The sequence below is a fragment of the Leiobunum rupestre genome, chromosome 4, assembly GCF_980474605.1.
Source record: "Leiobunum rupestre chromosome 4, qqLeiRupe1.1.hap1, whole genome shotgun sequence".
Lineage (NCBI taxonomy): Eukaryota > Metazoa > Arthropoda > Arachnida > Opiliones > Sclerosomatidae > Leiobunum > Leiobunum rupestre.
In genome coordinates, this window is record NC_143387.1 from 15,319,017 (window position 1) to 15,343,567 (window position 24,551).

The 24,551-nt window shown below is 37.2% G+C and overlaps 3 protein-coding genes across 4 annotated transcripts in view; all 3 read right to left on the reverse strand.

Annotated features, from left to right (window-relative positions):
- The window catches only part of LOC149946453 (tyrosine-protein kinase Src-2-like), a 34,251-nt gene extending 11,513 nt beyond the window's left edge, over positions 1 to 22,738 (reverse strand). Inside the window, exons 1-9 of one of the 2 annotated variants that reach the window (XM_090171458.1) lie at positions 22,647 to 22,715; positions 22,487 to 22,575; positions 20,049 to 20,095; positions 19,892 to 19,985; positions 14,747 to 14,845; positions 13,544 to 13,641; positions 10,783 to 10,876; positions 9,736 to 9,831; positions 8,750 to 9,006 (exon numbers count right to left, since the gene is read on the reverse strand). In XM_090171458.1, coding sequence (XP_090027584.1) covers positions 8,750 to 9,006; positions 9,736 to 9,831; positions 10,783 to 10,876; positions 13,544 to 13,641; positions 14,747 to 14,845; positions 19,892 to 19,985; positions 20,049 to 20,061 — 751 coding nt within the window. In that variant the 5' untranslated portion in view covers positions 20,062 to 20,095; positions 22,487 to 22,575; positions 22,647 to 22,715. Of the gene's footprint in view, positions 1 to 8,749; positions 9,007 to 9,735; positions 9,832 to 10,782; positions 10,877 to 13,543; positions 13,642 to 14,746; positions 14,846 to 19,891; positions 19,986 to 20,048; positions 20,096 to 22,486 lie in introns of both variants that reach the window. The other variant, XM_090171457.1, reaches the window with a different exon arrangement.
- Positions 1,497 to 3,371, reverse strand: LOC149946454 (uncharacterized). Its single transcript, XM_090173068.1, has 2 exons — positions 2,894 to 3,371; positions 1,497 to 2,842 (listed from the first exon to the last, which is right to left on the reverse strand). The coding sequence occupies exon 2, from the start codon at positions 2,220 to 2,222 to the stop codon at positions 1,497 to 1,499; it is 726 nt and encodes a 241-aa protein (XP_090029194.1). The 5' UTR covers positions 2,223 to 2,842; positions 2,894 to 3,371.
- LOC149946455 (uncharacterized) lies at positions 6,532 to 7,140 on the reverse strand. Its single transcript, XM_090173080.1, has 2 exons — positions 7,117 to 7,140; positions 6,532 to 7,028 (listed from the first exon to the last, which is right to left on the reverse strand). Coding segments are annotated over exons 1-2 (471 nt in total). The 5' UTR covers positions 7,119 to 7,140; the 3' UTR covers positions 6,532 to 6,559.
- Positions 22,739 to 24,551: the final 1,813 nt, after the last annotated feature.

Here is a 24,551-nt window from a genome sequence, read left to right on the forward strand (position 1 = left end):
ACGAGGGAAACCAAATAAGTCGCGAAGATTACGCCGGTGGAAATTGCCTTTTCGTCTACGATTTGACCGCCGATTTAATGAACAATGCCTCTCATTTTCATCTTGTTAAAAACGGAAATTTGAGGCTGGAAATGAAATTCGCTTCCGCGTTACCCGAAACGATTGCCGTAATTGTTTACGCGGAATTCCAGAGTTTGATTGAAATTGATAAGAACCGAACCGTAATCTTCGACTAGAATGGACACAATGCGGCTAACGAGAATTTTGGAGAAAGATAATTTCACCAGAGACTTATTTCGAGGCGTATTAGCCGCGGACCAACTACCAAAGTTCGTGACGACGTTTCCATCTCTGTATATCGTGAACACGGATACGTCGAATGACGATGGTCAGCACTGGATAGTTTTGTATTTCTCGAAGAATAATACAAATCCCGAGATGTTCGACTCCTACGGTAACCCCCCAGATATGTTTCGCTTTAATGACTTTGTCAAAAGAAACAGTAAAACTGTGACATTTAACTCTTTACAACTTCAAGGAAATCGAAGCGTGACGTGTGGAGGTTTTTGCGTGTATTTTGCTCTTAATAGATGTAGGGGTGTAAAAATGTTCGATATTGTGACTAGATTTTCTAAAAATAAAAATGTAAATGATAAAATGATAAAAGAATTTATGTATTCAAGGTATTCAATAAATTTTCAATAACTTAGTAAAACTTCTTTAATTTACATTTTACATTCACAGTAAAAATTTAAAAAGTTAGTTACATTTTTACGTTAAATTAAAAATATCATTTAAATAAGATAGTTTCATTTTATTTACATTACGCTTTAAGTTCAAAATATATTTTTAATAGAAATACAATAGAAGACTGAACTATTGGCGATTTAAAATATCGATCCAGTAATGACCATGCGATAGGGTTCGAATGCCGTCCCCCAAAATATACCTTTTATTATCGCATGGATTAAGAGACATTTTGTTTTGGGAGACGGTAAATAGCTGATGCCTCTGATTGACGATCCGCTTCATAGAATTGCTCGTAATTCGAGTAGCCATGAGGCAGTCGCGGTAACTCGAGTGTCGGATATCCTTTTCCACTACTCGCTTACAAACACCTTTCGCGGTTTTTTTCTCCCCCCTTTCCGAAAGGATGGAGTACATTTTGGGGCGGAGCCCAACGAACTCCCGTATAGGGATCCCATCCATTTCATCTTTCATCTTTCCAATGACTTTTTTGTTTACGTCATTGAAAAGAGGATTATTCGTGGGATACCCCGAGAAATCGAAAAGATGGGAGTTTTGTACGAGATGGAAATCTATCCGATTTCTCAAGTTCTCCATTGTTTTACCTATTATTGAAACGAAATGAGATTAGTACTTATTATTCCGATAATATGTATACGTGGCTACTTGCGTATTAACTAAATTACATTTATTAAACCAAAAGAATTTATTTCGCACAATAAATACTGTTGGTAAAAAAAATAATCTACTTATTTTTCATTTACTTTGATTAATAACGTACCAAAACAGGAGTTGTTTAAAAGTTTGAAAAAATCTTTTTCAAAACTGTTTTTGGCAAGTTTCCTCTTTTCGGTATTGAAATTTATGAATGGGCGAAGCCAGGGAGATTGATCGAAAGAGAGTATTCTGTGAACTTTCGTGAGTTTAAGTCCCTTCGATACGTAGTATTTTAAATTACGATAGTGAACTACGTATCGCTCTTTGTTGTTGAGATTAGGGACGAGCTTAGGCAGAGTGTCTTTTGCGGGGAGGTTTAATCTTTGAAGCATCAGTTTGTAATAGGAAGAAAATTGATCCGTAGTTATTCTTTGAGATTCGGGTGCGAGGGGGTAGCAGTTGTGTTCATGATGCAACTCAACGGGGTATTCCAAGTCGACTTCCAAAATGAAGCCGTAGGGAGACTCGTGCGATAAAGTAAGCACATATTTATGGGTGTAGTCGAGTAGGTCTTCGACGGGAACCCAAGCGAACCTACTCGTGGGTAAGTAATCGACCATGGCGAACCCGTAGAGATTATTTTTGTCGAGGTACATGATGTAATTACACTCTTTATTGGGGTCGTAGCTTTCGGGGATGTACGGGTTATTGGCTTCGGCGTAGCGGTGACTAATCATCGAAACTCCTCCACGAATGCCACGTTCAATAAACAAGTGCATGTCAATATCGAGTAGTAGCTCCAACTTCACTTTTGTCATGTGGAGGGCTGACTCCCAGGCAAACCCAGGTCCCGTCTACGCGTGCGCGCAATCTAGGCCGTAGTATTCTACACACAAAGCGCGGAAACTCTCGAATACGTCAGCGAGTTGGAGGGTATCCGCCTGCACGTACAAATCGTGTAGTTCACCTGTTGAAGAATTTTATCACTACCACTATTACATTTAGTAATAGAATAGGGCTATAAATAATACCTAGATTTTGTATGTTAAAAATGTTCCACACTTGGCGGACATTTTCGTAACTCTCATCCGTTAAATGTTGAATCCGGGTGTTAAAAAATTTCTCTTTGGGTGGTAGTGCTGTCTCTTCAAACTTGTCTACGTCACTCATGTAGTCTTAGGCATACGTTAACTTTTTGAGCAAATACGGGATTTGATGAGTTGGATAGAAAGAGCTCAAGATGGGGAATTTTTCTTGACCTCCAGTGGCTAAATTTGAAATTAAAGTTTCGAGACTAGAGGGCATAAAGCGAATAGAGTCGATGAAACGGAGGCGACCGAAAGTGAAGCTGATATACGTTTCGGCGTTAGATGGAATACAGGAAATGTTTACACTTTTTATCAACCCAATCCTTTGCATGATAAGATGGGCATCGTATCTGAAACACGTTATAGTTTGTAAATATTGGAATTAAAAAAAAATACAATACCGTGATAAATTATGCATGATGACCGGCGTGAAATTTCCCACTCGCAGCTTTAGATTACAAGAATTACGCGCGACTCCCCGGAAACGTCCTAATAATTATAATTACGTGTTAACTTATTTATATCTAAAATAATCAAATACGTAAGTCGTACCGGTATAATGACAATGATCTCTGACTGCCGGATCATCTTGAGTAAGAATTTTCTGACACACGTAACATTGTGTCGCGGTACGGCACAATTCTTCTTCGACTGGTGTGAGATTCATTGGAATATTTTCCTTCAATAATTTGGTGATGGTGCTCCGTTCCATCAACAAGAAAAATGTCGATAGCGTCGGTTCCCCTAAACGTAACAGGGGCATTTGGCTTTCCTGTAATAAAGATAAACGCCGTAGCGAAAATAAACGTTTTAATGAAACCAAACATAAATACCGTCGGGTCCTATTACGACGTAACTAAAACCACAAGCTACGTGCTCCGAAAGTTTCGTTGTTGATGATAGTGAGGAATCGGGTAAACAAGACTGGATTCTGTCAATTATAGATTCAAAATCCGCGTAAATGACGTAGGGAACCTAAAAATAAATGTGTTAAGCTCTTAAATTCATAAATTTCCGAAATTATTTTTTACCTTTTGAAGCCAATCAATTTTTTCGAATTTTAAAACGGGATTTTTGTGTGGCATTTTGACAAGTTGGGGGTCGTGAACGTTGCAGTTTTTCACGTGTTCACTATGGTTTCTAGCACTATTTTGTCCTGAAAAGCGATGTAAGCAATAACGACACACGTGAATTTTCCCGTTATGGTTGGTGAAATGACTTAATAGTCGACTAATATCCGTAATTAGGCAAAAATGTTGGTTTCCTTTTGACTTGAGATAAAGCAGATCTATTTGCCGATCTTCGGGGGCTCTGTTTTCGCTTACATGAAGAGGAAAAACTACTTTTTCGTAGCCGTAAACGTTGATAGATAGATTATTTTTATTTTCAAATTTTTTGAATTTAAAATGATTTAATTCGAAAGGAAACGAAATGTCACTGCAGTCTAATTCTTTTTCAAACATCACGTATTTATTCTGATTATCGTGATGGGAATTTGAAGGTTGTGGATTAAGTTTAGCGAGGACGCACCACAAGAAACACTTTTGGTCTTTGGTTTTAATATTTAATACTCCTTTGCCGGTATTATTGAGCTCAGGGGGTAGATTTATATACGTACCCCCGACCAGCGGTATGTACGCTATATTATCGATTTGAAGAAACAAGATACGATCTATGGTCCAGCCACTGCCCATATCTTGGAATTCCTCAATCGCGTGTGTTATTTGCTTCACACACGAGTATATTTGTGTACGTATCTCACGCGAATAAAAATGTTCCACTTTAAGGGGCTTAAGTGATTTTTTAAATACTTCATTAATGCTGGTTTTAATGTTAAAATTAATATTTCGGAGTCTGTTTGGGTCGTTTTCGAAGTATACCGCGGACTGACGATAGCGTCCTCAAGAGCAGAGACTTCTTCGATGTTTTGAAGAAAATCGTCCGCCGATTGCTCGGATACGCCGACGTTTAGGAGATTTTGAAGCGGTTGGGGGTTGTCTTGATATCGGTGGTCTGGTGTGGGTGAAAGTGGGCTAAGCTTATGAACTCGCGAATGTTGAATTAATTTGTATCTTCGCGCAAAACTAATGTTACAGGTTGAACAAACATATTTTATATTTTCGTGTTGTTCTCGTACGTGGCGATTTAAAATTGACTTTTTAGAAAACTGTTTCGCGCATACGGTACACGGAAACATTTGTATGGTCTAGCTGTTTATCGCAACTGGTAAAGAGTGGAGGACTGACCCGATCTTTTATACCCTCCGCTTTCATGCCTATAGATCTGATATGTGTTAGACTCTGAACTCCATATATGTGAGATATTTTTATTTATAAAAACTCTATGTATCCCACTGTAGATTTTGTAATATGATAACGTTAACCAATATTTCCAGTATTATTTTGAATTTTTTTCATTCGTGTTCACCGACATATCCATTACTATTCAGTGGTACATCTATTCAGAACTAAAATATAATATGTCTTTTATATGTAAGAAAAAAAAACATTGTTTTTTGTTTTTATTTATTTCTAAAATTATAAATTTTGAAACTCTTCTCCGAGAGTTTGCTTTATGACTTCTTCTAAAGCCAGCAAAGCTTCCAAATCACCGTTATGATCATTTTTTTTTATTTTTTCGTCATTAAGTGAATTTTTTTTCTGTTTTTTTTATGAATTTTCCACCGGTGTGCTCCTCTTTTTTTAAGTTTCGAGAGGTGGAAGAAGTGGGGGATAAGGATTTCGATGCTTGAGGTGTTGAAGTAGGTGATACTGATGTGACCGATGACGAGGAGGTGGCTGCGGAAGAAGTTGAAGGAGAATGTGTGGGAGATGTGGAGAGCAATGGGATGGAGTTCATTGCCAAAAAAAGCGTAGAGGCTTGGACATCCTCCTCCACAGTAATAGTCAAATCCATCTTCTCCAACTTAAAAAAAAAAACATAATAAAATGAAAACACAGTCTTTTGTAAAAAAAAGGTTTTCAAAAAATAACCATACTCATGATACCTGAATTAATGTCATCATCCCTCCGAAGGCCAGTCTTATTTTAGCAATATTAGGGTGGTAGCAAAGGTAGACTTTGATGGTGTTGCTTTCTGGATCGGGTTCAAAGTGGCACCAAAATCCTTTATGATATTTTCGAATAATAACTTCGAAGGTTCTAAAATTAAAATGGGGTAAATCGGGGCGACCTGGAATTGGGCCCAAGGTAGCTGTATATTTTAAGACCGCCACTACTACTGTTTTGTCTAAAGATGACATGTTTCCAGTTATTATTCAGAAGTCTGTATGACTTTGACTAAATCAGCACGAGCTTATATACTAGTCGAAAAGTGGAATTTACAATAACAAAAGTTAGATGTACATTCCTTACATTTCGAAATTGGTTATCTCTGCGTTTGTATGGGAACGGATTTAATTTTAAAGCAAAAATATATTTTAAAAGTTCGAAGTACATTTCTTACATTTCGAAATTGGTTATCTTGGTGTTTCTATCGGATCTAACCAGATTGAAAATGGAATTTGTATAGGAACGTGATAGTTTAATCGATAAACATTACAAATATGATATAGACTCGGAACAACAAAGTGCTTCACATTCGGTTATTATAGTTAGAGGTCGGGGATGGTTAACTTTTATTCAATAGATAAAGCTTTCAGAATTATTCGTAAAACGTTTTGATCAAGTAATTTATATTTCTGTATTACCCGATTAATTCTTTTATAAATTTGTAAAATTAATCGGAAAAACGACGTTTTGTTTTGATAAAAGTTCAAATTTTACGAATAATACATGTTTTTTAATCATTTTACGAAATATTAACCGGCAAATTTCTTGGTTTACATTTTTTCCCGAAAAAAAAATTAAACATGGATAATGATTAACCGTCCCCGACCTCTAATTATAGTATATCATTAATTTATGAAAATTAAATATTGTTATATCATAATGATTTAGACTATGCTTAAACTAACTTATCCTACAGGCGTTTGAATTAAATTATTGTTATTGAGTTAAGAAACGGTAAAATGGTTTGAATCAAAATATTTTATTTTCATGACAATATTACATATTCCATAATTTTATTTTCTGCGCTTTGAACAACGCGCAATTTGAATTATTAGAATGATATTTACACACTATTGGACAGGGATCGGAAAGTTCTTGGTACTTAGGGCACCCTAAATCTTCGACGTTCACCAGTCTTTTTCCAAAAAGTTCGGAAAGGTACAATTCTTTTTCCATCCCCTTTGTGTAAAAGGTTGCCGCTTTGGATTTTATGTTGGTAACTATCCCATCCAACTGGTCCAGTTCATGTTCACCCTCGTCCCAAAGCATCCCACAAATATGTCTAGAGATCCAACCGCACAGTCTCCTGTCTTTCGCGCTTGGCTCGTTGTAAGGAAAAGGTGGTTTAAATGAGTAAACCCCATTATCCCCAGTTTCCACAACCAAAAACGCTAGTTCTTTAACGACGTACTCATCGTTGGACCTCATAAAGTTGACTTCAATAATACACGAATTTCCTTCCGACCTTAATTTATAAAATATAAGAAACGATTCCCTCAAACGTTTCATAATTTTTAGAAACCGTTTAAATAACTAGCTACATCCATACTTACATCGTATTAGAATTCGAATTCCAAGTTGCAAGGGACTCTGGGATCCTAATTCAGAATGATATTTTTAAGGAAAATTCTGGCTTTTATAGTAAACTTTGTTGCACTTTGTACCACGCCTTAAACAATTAGGATTATACCACCACGTTCGAAACAGCAGATTAAGCAGGCTTTGTAAATTAAGGGTATATCCACGCAATACATGTTTAAACAATTCACGGTCAATATTCAAATCCTCGTCTCCATGTATTTTCTATGAGATACGGTACTCACAGCTCTCTCGCAGTACAATTACGACCGGTGAACGCATCAAATACCGTCAATATAATTCCCCATGTTAATTCTATGCGGCATGGTGCTCGTGAGATACCGTTAAAATAATACTTCATGTTAATTCTATGGGGATTTACGGTCGGCGAACGCGTCGATGTTGAGCCGGTCCTTCTATTCTAGACACCGTCAATTAGTGCCCCATGTTATTTCTATGAGGCACGGTGCCGGTGTCCCGGTGCCTCATTAGTTGCCTCAAACGCGTCGATGTTGAGCCAGTACTTTTTTTTTCTAGACACCGCCAAATAGTGCCCCATGTTATTTCTATGAGGCACGGTGTCCGGTGTCCCGGTGCCTCATTAGGTGCCTCATAGAGCGTTCTCTCATTTATAACACTACTAAAAGGACCCCTTTTTTAAGCCCTTGTTTTCGGTTACAGTACAGTTTCCCTCTCATTACCAAAATAAGTGGGACGACCAGGACGTTATACCCGTTTCAGACGAGACCTATAAGACCGGGTTTAGTAACTCAAAGTTTATTTTTTATATTAATTTCAGTATAAAAAGGTAACTTTGGTTTACCAAACAAAGTTTAAGCTCGGTTTTATAGTACTTTAATTCGGATTATCTGTTTTTTTTTAATTTTAACTATTGAACGTCATATGCAGAGCCTAATATTATAAGGAATGAATCTAATAACGGTTTATTGGCCACATAAATGTTAAGGATACCTTTTTCTTGGTGATTGCCAGTAAATTCAACATTTACAATAATATTATTCTTCGATTAGCTGGCGTTGTCAGTAACCTGGCATCGAAGCTGCCATTTTGTATAATTGTATCAGTTGATTGTGACATAGTATTAAGATTAAAAATGTAATATAAAAACATAAATATGTTCTGGAAGTTATAATACCTTGATAAACCAAACAGTAAACACATAGTCCATCTTACTCTAATCTTCTATGCTCATAACTCGGTAAATATTTAGCAGTGGAAAATATAGGTACGGGCACACATTTGGTAATTATGTTCCTTTTGGTATGTAACTATGTAGTTTACAAAAGCGTTTAAATTTATAGTACCAGAAGTGTATAATATACCTCTTTTAAAGAGAAGTATTCAATAATGTTATTCCTTTGAAACATGTTCTACCTTTAGCATCGTTAATCTGAGTAATACACGCCGTAAATGGTCGGCCGTAATGCGGTGTACACATCCTCGGTTTGGCAGGACAAACGCGTTCATTGGAAACCGCCTCGAGCCTGCGAAGGTACAAGTTTCATTTTTATATCCTATTTGGATACTTCTCGTTTTGAGAAATATACTTAAGTTCTGATAGCATATGTATACTTTACAAACGTCTACCTGTATAGAACGCAATAAGTTCCTCCAGCGTTTCAAACGTAACGTCTGATTTCAAATACAAACGGCCATTGCCCGAATGACATTTAATGAGGTAGTGCTTGACGTGGTCCTTCTCGTCGTGGTTCCAGTCCCTGACCGAGAGCGAGAAAGCACCCGACAACTTCTGGTTCTTCCGAATCATGAAGGCGCCCCGGATGTTGGTTCGGTGCAACAACATGTCCTCACACTCTTGCCTCGTGGCGTCGCCGAAAAACCAACTTAGGGGAACACTTTTGTTACACGTTATAGAGCATTAGGTGGCTACTTTTCGCTTGTTCTGGGATTTCGGAGTAGGGTAAGAAGAGTATCCCTATGACGTCATTTTACTCAGATTCGGTGGTGGTAAAAAGTTCCAAGTCAAGGGAAAAACGATTTCCCAAAATAGCTGCCTGTGGCGATTAAACTAGATAAATTCTGTATTAGCAGATGATTTTACCAGTTTTCTCTCCTGCTTTTGAGGAATAGTAAAATGCGTAGCCCCAATACTCCAACCTTGACGTATAGTTCATGGTGTAGAGTCATTCTCTCCACCAGAACAAGCGAAAAGTATCCACCAATTATAACTGAATGGGGGAGGAATATTGTGGTACATTGTACCCCCCAGATTTCAATTAGTGGTACAATGTATGTATTTGTACCCCTTCAAATATATGTTATAAATCAAATTTGTCTTTAACTTTCCAGATACATTCAAATTATAAAGAAACTTAAGCAAAGGAGGAAACACGAAAACCATCATAAATAATAAATAATTCAACAAAGCAAATTAATAGATTTTGCGTGGTAAAGTAGGGTACACGAGGATGGTAACTGAGTAACTGTTTGGATAATATTGACAAATGGCGAACAAAGGGCAAACGAAGAAATAAACTTTTGTACACCAAATATTTGCTTCCGCCGCCTTTGATTGTTCCTTAATTCAAAATAAGGTTTCAAACGTCGCTTACTTTTGTATGTCTTCGCTCTCTTCGAAGCAAACGTAATTTGCGGGAACATAGCCAACTTTATCACTTTCCAAATGCATGGCAGTATGCCAGTCGTCTCTAAAATATCGCCATTAGCAAATTAGATCTATCCAATGCCAAGACGACTAAATGGTTAACAGTAAAATAAAAGTTTCAACTAATCCGAGTTTATTTATTGTATTTGCAATTAACGAAAGTTTGAAGTGTTTTCTAAAGTGGATGGTAGCATAAAAAAATTAATATAACCCTATAAGTTAAACTACGCCTTCCCTCTAAGAAAACATGATATATTTCTGATAGCACTACTTGAAGCACACGATTTGTTCCTAAAGCTGTTTAATCAGCCTTTTCCGTTTACATTGAGCCACGTGGTGGTTACCACCAGACCAGAAACTCATGAACACTAGATTTTCGTCTGCTATAAGTGGACGGTTTGTGTTTTATAAAAGCCAATCGTCTACTTAACAGACATTGATGCAGCATTTTATGAACTTCTCGCGTTGGCCGCTCTATGTACACTATGCAGTAGCGGCTCTAGGTATGCTTCAACGGTAGACAAAAATATTGTGGCCAATGTATTCTTTTATAATCTTATTTATTTTTCGAATTAATACTATTTTTTACTTATTTCCAAATAAACCTGAAGTGTTGATTTTCTTACTTGCTATTCTTTAAATGGTTGGGGGTACCTATGTAAATTTCAAAAGTATTTGGTACCATTTCATAAAATCTGTGGTAGTTTTGAGAATTCTAAGTATGCTATAGCCTCAGCTTACCCTTAGCACCGTTATTTTTCTTCAATAACTAAAGTAAAGTGTTTCGTCGAAGTAAAATTGTTGTATATAATGTTTGACATTTAGATTAAGTAATATAGTCGCTGGTTAAAATGGAAAATGTTTTATTCGATAAATGAGATTCTGTATTGACCTTTTCAGCCAAGTGTATTTAGAAAAAATTATTATTATAATGGTATTATGTTTACACAAGAAAAAGCAATATTTCGTCTAAAAAAATAATTTGAACACTTGCCCATGTTCTATCAAATGGAATTTATCGCCGGCTTGAAAGCTGAGTTCCTCTTCGCTCCTCCCTTCAAAATCATACATGGCAATGACCACATCTCCTGAAATATTAATTTGTTTATTTCCTTATCATTTCTAGTAATTTAAGTAACTTCGCCTTTGCACATTTATTACGACAGCGATTATTAGCAATTTGAAAGAAGTCGATGACATTGGGAGTACCTTTAGACCCTGAAATACTCAACAGCGCCCCTAACGGAAAAACGTTAATTTCCTTAATCCACCAACAGACGCTTTACTGTATACTCCCTTTAAAATTGCTTTTATTCAAGAAATAACAGCTTAAAGTGAGTATAAACCCTGAAGGAAAGCACAAGCTTCGGTCAACACTCACTCGTGGCGCGGCAGTCTAGAACGTAGTAGAAAATAACAATTTTCCATCCTGCGGCAAGGCATTTAGATATATTTTTGGGGGAAATACGATCGCAACAGTACTTTCTACTACCTTCTATGGACTGTCGTGCCACGAGTGAATAATGACCGAAGCTTGACCTCAACTGCTAGGCTTAAACCTCGTTTAAAGGAACTATAAAGTTGCATATTAATGCTGGACCACGTAATTCACATTTCTACCAAAAGAAGCAGATGGAAAATGGCGCTACTTATGTAAAAACCCCTTTTGTAGAGCGTGTTAAAAGATGATTTTTCAAACCTTTAAAATTTCCCTGAAAAAATCAGTCGAGCATCTCATTGGTGTTATATGTTATTTTCCCTATAGGGCGCTACAGCATAGGAACTGGGGAGTAGGTGCATGAAAGAAAGTGAGCTCATTTGCTGAGGCCTGCTAAAAGCTACAGGTCGTTCTAAACAATAAAGTAATATTTTATCTTAAGCCATCGCTGTTATTTTTTTAAATATAACATGCGACGGTGTACTAATTTTTGGTTTTGCTTCTTTCGTTCGTTTTAAATCTCCATTTTCCTTTTTACGGTCACGTTTTCTTTTCCCGCTTTCGGTCCGCCAAATGTTATGGCGGCGAGTCCCGCGACGTCTTTCAAGAGCCCGCCGAATTTTGTTCCCGGCGATGATCCGGCCTCCGCGTGGGCTGAATATAAAGAACCTTTTGAAATTTACGCGGCTGCGGCTAATTTGACTGCTGGACCGCTTCCAAGGATTTCCCCTTTTACGTTACAGAAGAAAACCGGTTCCCCATGCGGGGTGCATCTGCTGCCTTACAACTTGGCCTCATACAACACCATGTAGCCACCCATTGGCATCTCTACCTAGCAAACTCATTTCTACTCTGACATCTACATCCTCGCAGATCCTGACACATAACCCTGATGACATTGTGATGCAGTACCATTCTGTATTTGATCGAGTGGCCAAATACCAGGTCGACATCAGATACACCTCAAGACTCATCCTACGCCAAGCATCAGCGCTAGGGGCGTGCCAACGTTTTTACGAGAGCGGATGCAAAAACCATGTTATAAGCGCATACCTTGTTAAATAGGCTACGTCCGAAAAAATTACGAAAGGTACATAACAATACAATAGGGTGTCGCATGTATAGTCAACCTAATGACTAAACATTCGACACCGTTGTGTTTTGTAAGAGTCCGTCCGTGGCAAATAAGTATACTGTGTTAAATAGAACTCCACGGAAACCCTGCCCTTGGAAAAAGTAGAGGGGGCAGCGTCCTAGCTGTGAAATTGAAGCGGGGGAAAGTTGCCCCCGCTTCCCCCGTGGTTGGCACGCCCCTGAATTCAGCGCAGCACATTAAGTCCAGCAAGCTTTCAGAGAAACAGTACGTCTGGAGTTGGAACGTATGCAGCGGCTAATGCGGCTTGCCATCATTGTACCAGTCACCGGCACTTCTGAATGGGTCCATCTGATGGTGGTCACTCGTAAGCGGGACGCTACTGTGTGAATCTGTATGGATCCCCAGGAAATATTTGCTACCCTTAGCGGTAAGAAATTTCTTACAGTTTTAGATGTACAAAGCGCTTTTGGGCATATTGAGCTTACGGATTTGTGCACTTTTTCCACTCCTTATGGACCGTTCCGCTAGAACTTAAACAATAGAAAAGCATTGCCCGGCTAATTATAACAACTATTAATAGAGATTTCCTTTTTAACTGTGACTATCACTTTAAACTTAAACAATTCAGAATATAAAATGTATTTTGCCTTAACAATTGCGAAAGGAAAAGGTGTTATATGTTATTCTATCTAGAGGGCGCTACAGCATAGGAACTGGGGAGTAGGTGCATGAAAGAAAGTGAGCTCCCTTGCTGAGGCGTGCTGAAAGCTACAAGTCGTTCTAAGCAATAAAGTAATATTTTATCTTAAGCCATTGCTGTTAATTTCTTAATTATAACAATTGGTTCCCTAAAACATGACGTCTTCCGACGCGATTGAAGCACACGCCTCCCCCCTCGTGCCCAGAGAAATCTAGATCATGGTGCCCGAGTATCAATCTCAATTTAGTCGTTTTACCTAAGTAGTAAATATATTCTTGATAACATTCAGCAAATGTGTGCATAAAAGAATGTATAAACGCCAATAGTAAAAAATTGTTTTCGACGTTTTCGTACAGATTACAATATTGCTCTGTATCTTTAAAAACCAAATTAAGTTCTACACATAAGTAGCTTTATATATGCAAGCTAGGTCAAATCTCAAAATTATTTTTTCGTGACTATTAACTATTAAGTAAATAACATTAATATTATGATACATATTTGGCAAATATTCTTCTTACCTGTAAGGTCAACATTTTCTCTTTTGTTAGAAGCTTGGTTATCCTTGCTAGAGATTACAGTCCTGCCGTCTGTATCTCGATCTCCGTGACCAGTCAAACTGATTAATGAAAATTTGCAAACAATTATGACCTAAATTTGGTAAAACCAGTACTAAAAACTCGAAACATGGTTTCGTATTATTAAGAAATAGAACCAATGTCTAGGAAAAACTGGAACCGATGTTAACCTGAATATCTTACATAAATACAAAGATTGAAATACAATTTGTAATGTCTGTCTTTTTAAATAAAACCTGTTGAGTCTAATTTAACCTAATTTGTTAAATTCCGTTAGGTAGTTTTAACTCTACAACCCTTAAACAAATGGCTACCATTTTTCAAGATGGAGGAAGATATTAAGTTAAGTCAAGTTATTATGTTTTTCGACACCCCAATTTAATGATAATTTTAATATCCCAAAACATAAGAAAACCATATTTAACACTTACACTATTAGACAGAAACGAAATATTTATGAATATCTGACCTAATTTGACTATCTTGAACCACACCAGTCTAACCAACTTCCATTGAAGGCATCATTTTTACTATTTCTTATATTATATATAATTTATCATAATTATAATTATATTTTATAATTGTTATTTTTTAAGAAGGGATTCTTCACTGGGCAAGAGTTCTTCAGGATAATATTTATACCCGTGAGAATTCGTAGAAAGGTGTCATGTGAAAAATAATTATTTTAAAGATGACGGATAAGTAAGTCGCTAAGTTCAGTTATAAGTATATTCTTAAATAATTTTTAACAATTAATATATTATTTCAACTTAAAATTAGGGTACTATTATAAATTTATCCAAAATTTGTTTGCTGTGACTGAAAATTCATATTTTCCAGCATCACCCTAAATAACTCTATTTTGACTTATAATTTACACCGAGTCAGAACGCTTGAAGACATTCCAATTCTCGCCAAGATAATTATTGTGAAGAACTACGTCACATCCGATTGAGAAGAACAGTTTAGAATTTGAGAAGTTATAATTATTACATTGAAATTGAGAATTATCAACTTCTGGACGTACCCGGACGTACCACATATGCCGTACATATACTTGGAGCAGACTGAGATAAAGAAGTTGCTCCAATTTGCGTAGGAAATCCATAGAATCATTTTAACCTGATTTATTTTCATTTCACTTACTTGACAGCATCTCGGCTCTCCTGCACTTGTATGAAATTACCCGGAACATATCCGGTCTTACGTGTTCTCAAATGAGTAGCGTAATGCCAGCCATTATCGCTGCAAAACAAAACAACAGCATGAAGTTACGACCTAGGAAACGAGATCAGTTTAGTGGTATTTTCGTAACAGCACCACCCATTAAGTCACTACTTTAATTTTTTCATAGTTTCAAGTTGTATATTTAACCAATGCTGACAGTTAAACTACCATTATTTAAAGCACGAATTGACCTTTTCATTATAATGCCCACGATCCATTTCTGCAATTTTTCGATGTATGAGGTGGGTGTCAGTCGATTAATCTAGGTTCCTATTCGTTGCTTGCTCGTGGTGCGTGTGGCCTGTTCTCTTTGCCGTGTTAACGGGCTTACATTTCGGTCAGCTAGATTATTGTTTCAATCAGTTTCGTCTGGTGTTCTGCCTCGAAATCTGTGAGCTAGGGGTTTGGAATTTCTTTATACCTGTAACCGAAAATTATCCGAATAAAAGCCAATTTTTGGCATATTAAATCGTTTTATAACCGCGAATAACAGTTAACCAACATTTTTATGATTTATAAAAATTTTCGCGGTTAATTTATTTGTTCCCCGAGCTCTAGCAGTGTCATGGCAGCCGTTTCAAGGCTGGACTTACAAGGAGAGTACCCGAGGTGTTTATTGCCGATTTTGTTCAAAGTCGGGCGTAATGTAGACGGTAGACCTATATGAAATATGAAATTTCCCAAAAGGAGACGTTGCACTACCCATTCGATTTGCTATGGCAACCGAAAATGTTTTTGATCACTTAAAACAATAAAATCTCCATTTAAAAAAGGATGTGATTTTTTCGGTTTCACAGGGTCCTAGCTACGAAAATTTTGAAAAAATTTTAAAATCACGAAATGTGTAATTTGGACCACATTTAGGTAAATTTCATCAAGTTTGGGTAAATTGAAACATTTTTAGGGTAAATTTGTAACAAATTCTGGGTAAAATAAGGAAAAAATCTTAATTTGGTTGTAAGTGGTCAAAAACATTTTCGGTTGCCATGGCAAATCGAATAGGTAGTGCAACGTCTCCTTTTGGGAAATTTCTTATCTCATATAGGTCTACATTACGCCCGACTTTGAACTAAATCGGCAATAAACACCTCGGGTACTCTCCTTGTTAGCTAAGACCTATGCCAACGACCTTACCAACAAGCACAGGATTTCAGGGAATTTCAATAACTTCGGTTTATTAATTAATAGCGTACAAGTGTAAAGAACAGACCATGTCAGAAACCACAAAAATCTAAAAAAATCCACAGCATTATATCATTAATATTGATTTAGGAACTCGAACATTTAAAATTTTTAATTCTTTTTCGCTTTCAGTTTTTGCTGTTCTGGGGTTCTCAGGTTTATATAGCATTGTTTTTGCGAGTAAGCTCCTTCCGCCTAAAAGAAATCGAATCATCACGGTATCTCATTGGTTCGCTAAAGCTGACGTCATTCGACGCGATAGAAGTTTTTACTTCGTCCCAATTCGACCATGATGCCTGTTGCATCGTCACAATATAGTCAATCTCACTGAGTATAAATAAATGCATTATTGTTATTGGTGTTTGTACTGCAATTTAAAACGTCTAACCAACAGTCACACTCACACCTGCATTTTGACACACACCAACGCATTTAGAAAAAAAATAACTTGACTGTTAAGTTCTTTTTATTTTCAATGTATCTTTCATTGTGACATTTTGGTACAACCCTGTTCATGTTTTGAAACAAAGGTTTATTCTGTTGACTATTTAAGGCTCATTCTCTTCTCTCAATCGTTTAATTATCCTCGTTTCATCTCAAGTATAAGCAAGTTTCGCACTTTCTTATTTTGACTAGTTTCAGTAGCTGCACTGAATTATAAGCTTCGCCCTGTCTATTTACCCCCGATTTTCGGTGGTAAATAGCACGGTACGCGCGGCGAAGACTTTTTACCACCGAAACGAAAAAACTTCAGATTTAGGGTGGAAAATAGCCTCCATCATTGGTGAGACTATTTGCCACCGAAAGTCGGGGCTCGGTTCGTGTCGGTGGGAAATAGCTTTGGCCGCGCGGCTTCACTATTTGCCACCGAAAATCAAACACCCCCGATTTTCGGTGGTAAATAGACTCGATCGTGCGGCGGTTGCTATATGCCACCGAAATTCCCGAGCCCCGACTTTCGGTGCCAAATAGTCGTGGCCACGCGATCGAGACTATTTACCCCCGACTTTCGGTGGGAAATAGCAATGGCCGCGCGGTTGCGCTATTTACCCCCGATTTTCGGTGGTAAAAAGATACAGGATATTTACCACCGAAAATCGGGGGTAAATAGCAACGGCCAATATGATAATAAAGGACTACAAAAACAATTTTAGTCTCCCTTTAAAACCTTTCTAGCACCGCTACCGACTCTTTTGTAGATATTTGTATACACTATGCAACAGAGCAATGTCAAGGCCTTTGAATTAGAGCATAGCGCCGAACCAATTTTCAACGGCGGCGGCGGGAATGATAATTAGTTCGGCAGCGGCGTGGCACGCCGATTTGCAGAAAATAATCGGCGGCGTTGAAAACAAACAGAAATAGCGCCAACCTTTTAATGGACCGCTAGAACTTAAACTGTTAAACACATTTTAAAACAATACATGTTTAGTAGAATGTATTTTATTAAAATAGGAACCACTTGTTTCCAAAACGAGAAAGAGGTAACTTTGGTTACATACTATCATATGTAACTTATTTATTCATAAGTGAGCAAAAAATAACTTTTTCACAATGAGACCTTGTTGCAAGGATATGACGTAATTGACGTTACTTCCCAGTCGATGACGGTTTTATTGTCATCAAAAGTAGTTCTGGCGGGCAGGGGAAGGAAGTTAAAACCAGTTTTACGCGACGTTAGTGCTGTATTTTCTTTGGTGGCTGTGAAACAAGGTCTCATTTAAATTTTTAATACAGAGATGTTAAACAGAGGCACACTTATGGGTAACTATGTTACATATGATACTATTAAACTAAAACATTTACGCTAGTAATAACAATACTGTACTTATTTTCTATCATTTCACTAGTATTATTATCTATACACTCTTTTTAGAAACTTTTACTGGGCGCCGCCATTATCGTACAGACAACCAACGAGCCAGCCCTCTACCGCAGAAACTTATCCTGCCAAAACCGGTTTTTTTCATAACCCTCCCCGTAGACTGTAAGGTAATGGCGGTCGATTGGGAAGGCGCGTTTAAGTCTATTATCACAAATAATTTTATCTTTTTATCAAAGGAATTTTAAAAATATAATAGACTAGTTATTGCTGAATGCAGCTGATACGTTTCTGTACTTATTACAAAATACGAGGCGAGGCAACTCCAAAGCCGTTTTCGTTTCTCTCTTTCCGATCCCAGCTGCCTTCTGCAGAAAATCTTGGTGCGCGCGGTGCAGTGGTTCCAGATCTTTTGGAAAGTATTAATTATTTCCAATTTTATAACGCGAGTACGGTGCACCCAACAGCCTAGAAATCGTAGCACTACCCAAAGAAAAATCTATGTAGTTCGAATTTAGATCTCAAAACGCAATTATAATACTTTAATAATGGAAATTAATTCGGCGGTGAAATAAAAATGTTTCGGCGGCGGCGTTTCGGCGTTATCAAAATAATCGACGGCGGCGGCGGCGTTCGATGGGCAGCGCTATCCTCTACTTTGGATGACCGTACGGAAGAAGCAGTTACTTGTATCACCGGGCCCGACGATAGAGCGGAAGCCCTCACAAATTTCCCGGAGCCCGTGCTCCCTGAAAACGTTAGTGCGCTTGAGTAATAAAGGCTTTCTTGGGGCCCAGATTTGAAGCTTACCCGGGAACTGCTTCGCGACGGTTGATGTTGTTGAATATTTTATAACAGTCGGCCCAATGGTGTTTTCGCTTACAGTTTATTACGCTTCTTATCACCTCTAAATTTCCTGATTACGCTAAAAAATGTGTTGCCAGGTTGTATACATCCATTTTTTTTATTGGTTGTATAAACAACTGTGTCATAAGTCAGTGTGTCACAAACGGCCAACTTAACATGGTAATTTTTCCCTATCTATCTTGGAGATTCATGGCACCAGTGACGTAAACTGTAGTTTGTCTGTCTGTCATTTGGTCGCGCTAGAGGCTTTCAAGCCCTTTGCCTTAAAAGCTCCCGAAACTTTGCGCAAATATTATCAATGAGAAACCGCGTTATTAGTATGTCCAATCTCCGGGCCTGAGATCCGCGGGCCCTATGCTTTTGATCTGTGGGCCCCAATGTTTTTAATGTAATTTTGCTCGGCGTAAGGAAAGGGTATCTGAGCGTTTCGTTAGCTATAGTTATGTAGAAGCCTTTATTAACTGACGGCTATAAAAAAATGGCTTATTTACGCATGGTTAGAGGAGTTTAAAGATTTGAAAACCGAAATAATAAATTGGAAAGGGCCAACGTGAGACGAATTCAATTCGGAAATCTTGGAAGCAGAGGCGGCGTTCGTAAAAAACCTGTGGGGGCCCGCCCATTATTTTTTATTAAAAAAAAATTATATTCTTAAAACTTAAGCAAGAAAATGTGTAGCTCTAACATTGGGAAAAAAGGGTTGTGTCTAATATCTCACCTGTCATGGATTACAAAATTTCAGTCGAAAACTTCACAAAAATCTGTGTACATTGATCAAGGCTAGATTAGTAAGCCTTTCTTGCATTACGAAGGTATTTTAGGCTATCTAGAATATCTTAATATAATTGGCTAAAACTGGACGAATCAATCGAAATCAATTTCATGGTTATTTCATCTTAATGTAACCTGCATCTTCAATATGAAAATAACTTCTTTAAAAAGACTGAACTCAAACCAAAATAAAGGTACTGAGAATAGAAATGTTTCCCTGATTTCTATTTATCCTCAATTTTATCGCCGCCACTGCTTAGGGGTTCTTGAATTTTAAACAATTTATATTTTATATTTTCCAAACTTGTCATTTTAAAACACTTTTAAAATCACTAGTAACGGTTCATTATCTTTCAGCTTGTTATCACATTTTAGTACGCTCGTTTTTCGTGTTATCTTAGAGATACTGATTAGTGACTTACTTTGGGCTCAGTATTTGAAACTTGTCACCCTTCTCGAAGGTAAGTTCGACATCAGAGCCTGCTTTGAACGGAAACCGAGCTACAGCAGTATTGCCTAAAATTTAAATTAATTAACCAAAGACATTTTGAACTCTTGGTGGTTTTAAAGGTAGCTGACCAGTTTGTTCCATGTCGGATTCTAGGCTTAACTGTGCTGCATGATTCCTATAAAAATACGATACGATTTGAGGTCTATTATAAATGCCATCGCTGGGAAGTTCTTCACCAGCCAAAAATATAAAGTAGAGGTTTTTATCCTATCCGTATTACGTCAACAAATAGATCACTACTGTTTTCTTAAAGGGAGGATAATTAAAGCAGGGAAGGTCAAGCTCCCATCATTACTCACTCGTGGCGCGACAGTCTAGAATGTAGAAGAAAATCATTTTGCGAAAGTTTCCCTACCAACGATAATACCTCTCGCAGCAGGATGGGAAATTGGAATTACTACGTTCAGGACTGTCGCGCCATGAGTGTGTGTTGACGGAAGCATGGCTTATAAATATGTACACAGGTTGAAACATTTTGACTGTATGCGCTACTCCCGCGTTTCGAAAATCCAGATAAAACACCCGATACGCCATTTATCGTAAATTTCTTTAGTTAGCGGAAGAACTCGTATGAAGTCAATGGAAAGCACTGCCCATAAAAAGCCACACGTGGCTTTTTCTTTTTTGTTTTAAGCTGACAAGATAGTTTATATCAAGGCTATAGAAGAGATTACGTTTTTCATTAAAATAATACTATACTTTTAAAAATATACCTAGCCATGTTTCTTTTAAATTCTTTAAGTAATGATTATACCAATTTATTATTTATTTCTGGTTCGCGCTTTACTAATAAATACTTACTAGTAGCGCCATCTGTAGTTTAATTGCAATTATATATATGAAATTTAACTTTGTAAAATAAATAAAAAAATTAAATATATTGATATATTTATAATTAAAATGTTTGTAAAGGTTATTAAGAGAAACGCTATTAGTACCCTTTATTAAGTACAAGTAGCGTTCAAATAGCCAAGTCTAGAACAGTATTGGCAGTCAGCATCGCATAAGCGGTTCCCTATGCTAGCACGTACCAAAGATAATATAACTACGTACCCTAGATTCGAAATTACGGCTTTTCTCGATAGCGCGTTTTCTCGTGAGGCTTTTACTGAGTTCGCCCCTGAAGTCGGAAAAATCGGTCTCCATAGCAGGGTGAGAAATAAGGAATTTCAATAGATAACCCAACATTATATTACTCACCTTTAGTTTTCTCTCGTTTAGAAACATTTTTAGAGCGCAAGTCAAAAACCACGGCGCAGTTTTCACTAAAGCTTTACGTTTTAACTAGATGTCGGTAGCCCTGCCAGCTCCATGGAGGCAGTTTTTTCCGACTTCCGCCGGAACTCAGTAAGAGCCTGCGTTTACGTGCAAGGAGATTGATTTCGAATCTAGGGTACATAGTTATCTTTGCACGTACGAAGCAAAGGGGAGCTCCAGACTGCGTGGATATTTATAAGCCATGTCCGAAGCTTCACGTACCTTCCCTTTTAGGGTTATTCGCGCTTTAATTAATTTCGATGGCATAAAAGTGTTCCTATGCCTGCTATAAGTTAGCAAACAAATCGTTTCTAAAAAGAATTCAAATTTAAAACAAACCTGAAAAACCAAATAATTTAAAAGGATCTAAATTAAAAGAGACTTAAAACAGTTTTAAATTAACAATACATTTATTTAAAACCGTTTTAAGTCTCTTTTAATTTAATAAAAAAATTACAATTTAACAGAATTAAACCGTTTAATCTGAATTTTTCAAATTAAAAATACAAAATATAGCAGCTTTGTAACTCCGGGTTGTTGGTATAGCATCAGATCCCTGGGCGAAACAAGTTGCATTCTTTCTATTCACAAATGGATTAAATAGGCCATGGTGGACCATTACTCGACCAGAAATTTGGCTTATTTTGGGAAAAATATGGGATCAAAGGTGCAGTAAATTAAGACAAACAATTGAGGAGTAAGTGTCCTCCACCCTCAGGTCCCTCCTGCGCAGTTTAACCCGGCCACCTGAATTAATGGCATTAATATTCGCTCGATGACTTGGGCCTAGGGTTGTGCCTCAGGGATGTGCCTCAGGGATTAGCCTAGCAGCCAATTAAATAATCAGGTGTTCAAAACGTAGGTAATGAAGTGAAATCACCCACGCAAATGAAATAAATAATTGTGAGACGTCACTGGAAATCACAGAATGATTTTTGAAAATCAGTAATACCAAGATTCTCCTAGCGACCACCAAATCCACTTTTAATCTTATTATTAAGAAGTTGCGCAATGATATTAATTCAGATTATAATTCCATAATTATCTCTGTCTTTGGATCTGCGGTACTAAATGCTGCAGATTTCTTAGTTCGATTAACAAATAATGAAGTAATATTTACTCAACCGAATAATAGTGGTTTCTTTTCTACTTTCACCTATTACGGTTTAATATTTTTCATAATCTAGCTTGATTCGCTTCGCTTAAAAAACAAGATTACTTAAATTCGAAAATAGCTGACATGACTTACCTTATACCCACCGAGTTCGAACGGTAGTTTCTTTGCGTCAGTAAAGACTATTAAAATCAAGCAAAAATTTACGTATCTGTAAGATATTTCTGAAACAGGAATTGTTTTCAAAATGTGCTCAACACATTTTCCACTGCCTATATACGATAGTACGAATTACTTAATTTGTTCCAAGTACGAATTTTAATTCGCTATTTAAGATCATTAAATTTAAATTGTCGGTATTCCAGCTCCAAACGCCGCTCTTCACGGTACAAGAGTATTATTATAATAAGTTATTTTCACGAAGTAAATGAAACACTACGTGCTGTGATAATAGATAAATATGTAATACGAGACACTGGGTTTTCAGATAAGATAGCAGCCGCTTGTACAGGTACCTAATATTGGGGAGGCTAAGGTAGGGTCCGTACGAACCTCTTGGAACTGCCAACATTGTCACGTTAGCTTAATGAAACGTCTGCAATGAGCCTTGTGGTTTCTGATTAGGCAGTTTCTGTTCTCAAAATACATACAGGGTGTTTTTTTTTGCTCGAAAAAGTGATTTTTTTCAAAAACTATGTTTTCTAGAAAGTTGAAATTTGTACTGTACATTATACGCGCCGGGGACACTTTCTACCAAAATTGCCTCTAAATTGAAAAATATTTTCAGGTTTTTTGAAAGTTTAAATTTTAACCACTAGGTGCTGTAAGGAAATTGTCAATGAGAAAATTGTAGAGCGTCACCGAAAACGTGAAAATAGCGTTAGCGCGAAAAAAATAGACGTCTTTTTCACTGACAAAAACGACTTGAAAAGGTGACAAGTTGGGCAAGCTAACATAACTTTTTTGAATTCCATTGGGACTGTAGTGTAACTTTATGAAAGTTAAAAATTTGTTAATCTTGTGTTTAATGCAATAAACACCGCTGAAAAATCGAGGAGACAATGGCGAAGAAATTAAATTAATTAATTAAATTATTAATGGCGATTTAAATTACATAAGATCTGCTGACCTTGCTGGCCAATGTGCCGAACCGTTTCACCCTATTCATCGTTTTGAAATACAGTATATCACATTAATCTAATAGGCCTGTGTTTGCCTCTAGTCGTATTTGAAACCTATTTTAACCCTGATAGGGGAGAAGATAAATAGACCACAGGTTTAAAGGTCAGTAAAAACCTTAAATTTATTTAGTATTTAAATAACTGTAATACATACTGTGTAACATTATTGCCGTAATCAATCTTAACAATCATGCCTCAATATTCCAGAGCTGATCGTACTGAACTAGTGGCCATTTACTACGCGGAAGGTGGAAGAAATCTACGACGAGTGAGTGAGATCTTTGAGCAGCGACAACCAGATAGAAGACCATCCATAACTACTGTAAGGCGAGCTGCAAATGACTTTCACCAGTATGGTAACGTACAACCTCAATTTGGTGGGCCTGGTCAGCGGGATTTGGACTTTGAAAACACCGTTTTAGCCTATTTTGCTGCATACCCACGTAGTAGTTGGGCCTCGGCGAGTAAGGATTTGGCTTGCAGTAAAACTCGCATTTGGGAAATTTTACATAGGCATAAGTACCATCCTTACAGAGCAACGCTTCACCACGGTTTACGAGATGGAGACGCTCAACAACGGCTGGATTTTTGCAACTGGCTGCTAAATTCCGTGCACGACGACCCACAATTCCTCCGCAAAATGCTATTCTCGGATGAATCATCGTTTGTAAGAGACGGCATTAAACACCAGATTAACAAATTTCTGACTTTCATAAAGTTACACTACACTCCCAATGGAATTAAAAAAAGTTATTTTAGTTTGCCCAACTTGTCACTTTTTCAAGTCGTATTTTGTCAGTGATAAAAACTTTTTTTTTGCGCCAACGCTATTTGTACGTTTTCGGTGACGCTCTACAATTTTCTCATTGACAATTTTATTATAGCACCTAGCGGTTGAAATTTAAATTTAAAAAAAAACGTGAAAATATTATTCGATTTAGATGCAATTTTGGTAGAAAGTGTCCCCCGGTACGTATAATGTATAGTAAAAATTTCAACTTTCTAGAAAACATAGTGTT

Bases quoted from the DNA above. Each gene is read 5' to 3' on its own strand.
- LOC149946454 (XM_090173068.1), bottom strand. From the start codon at position 2,222: ATGACAAAAGTGAAGTTGGAGCTACTACTCGATATTGACATGCACTTG.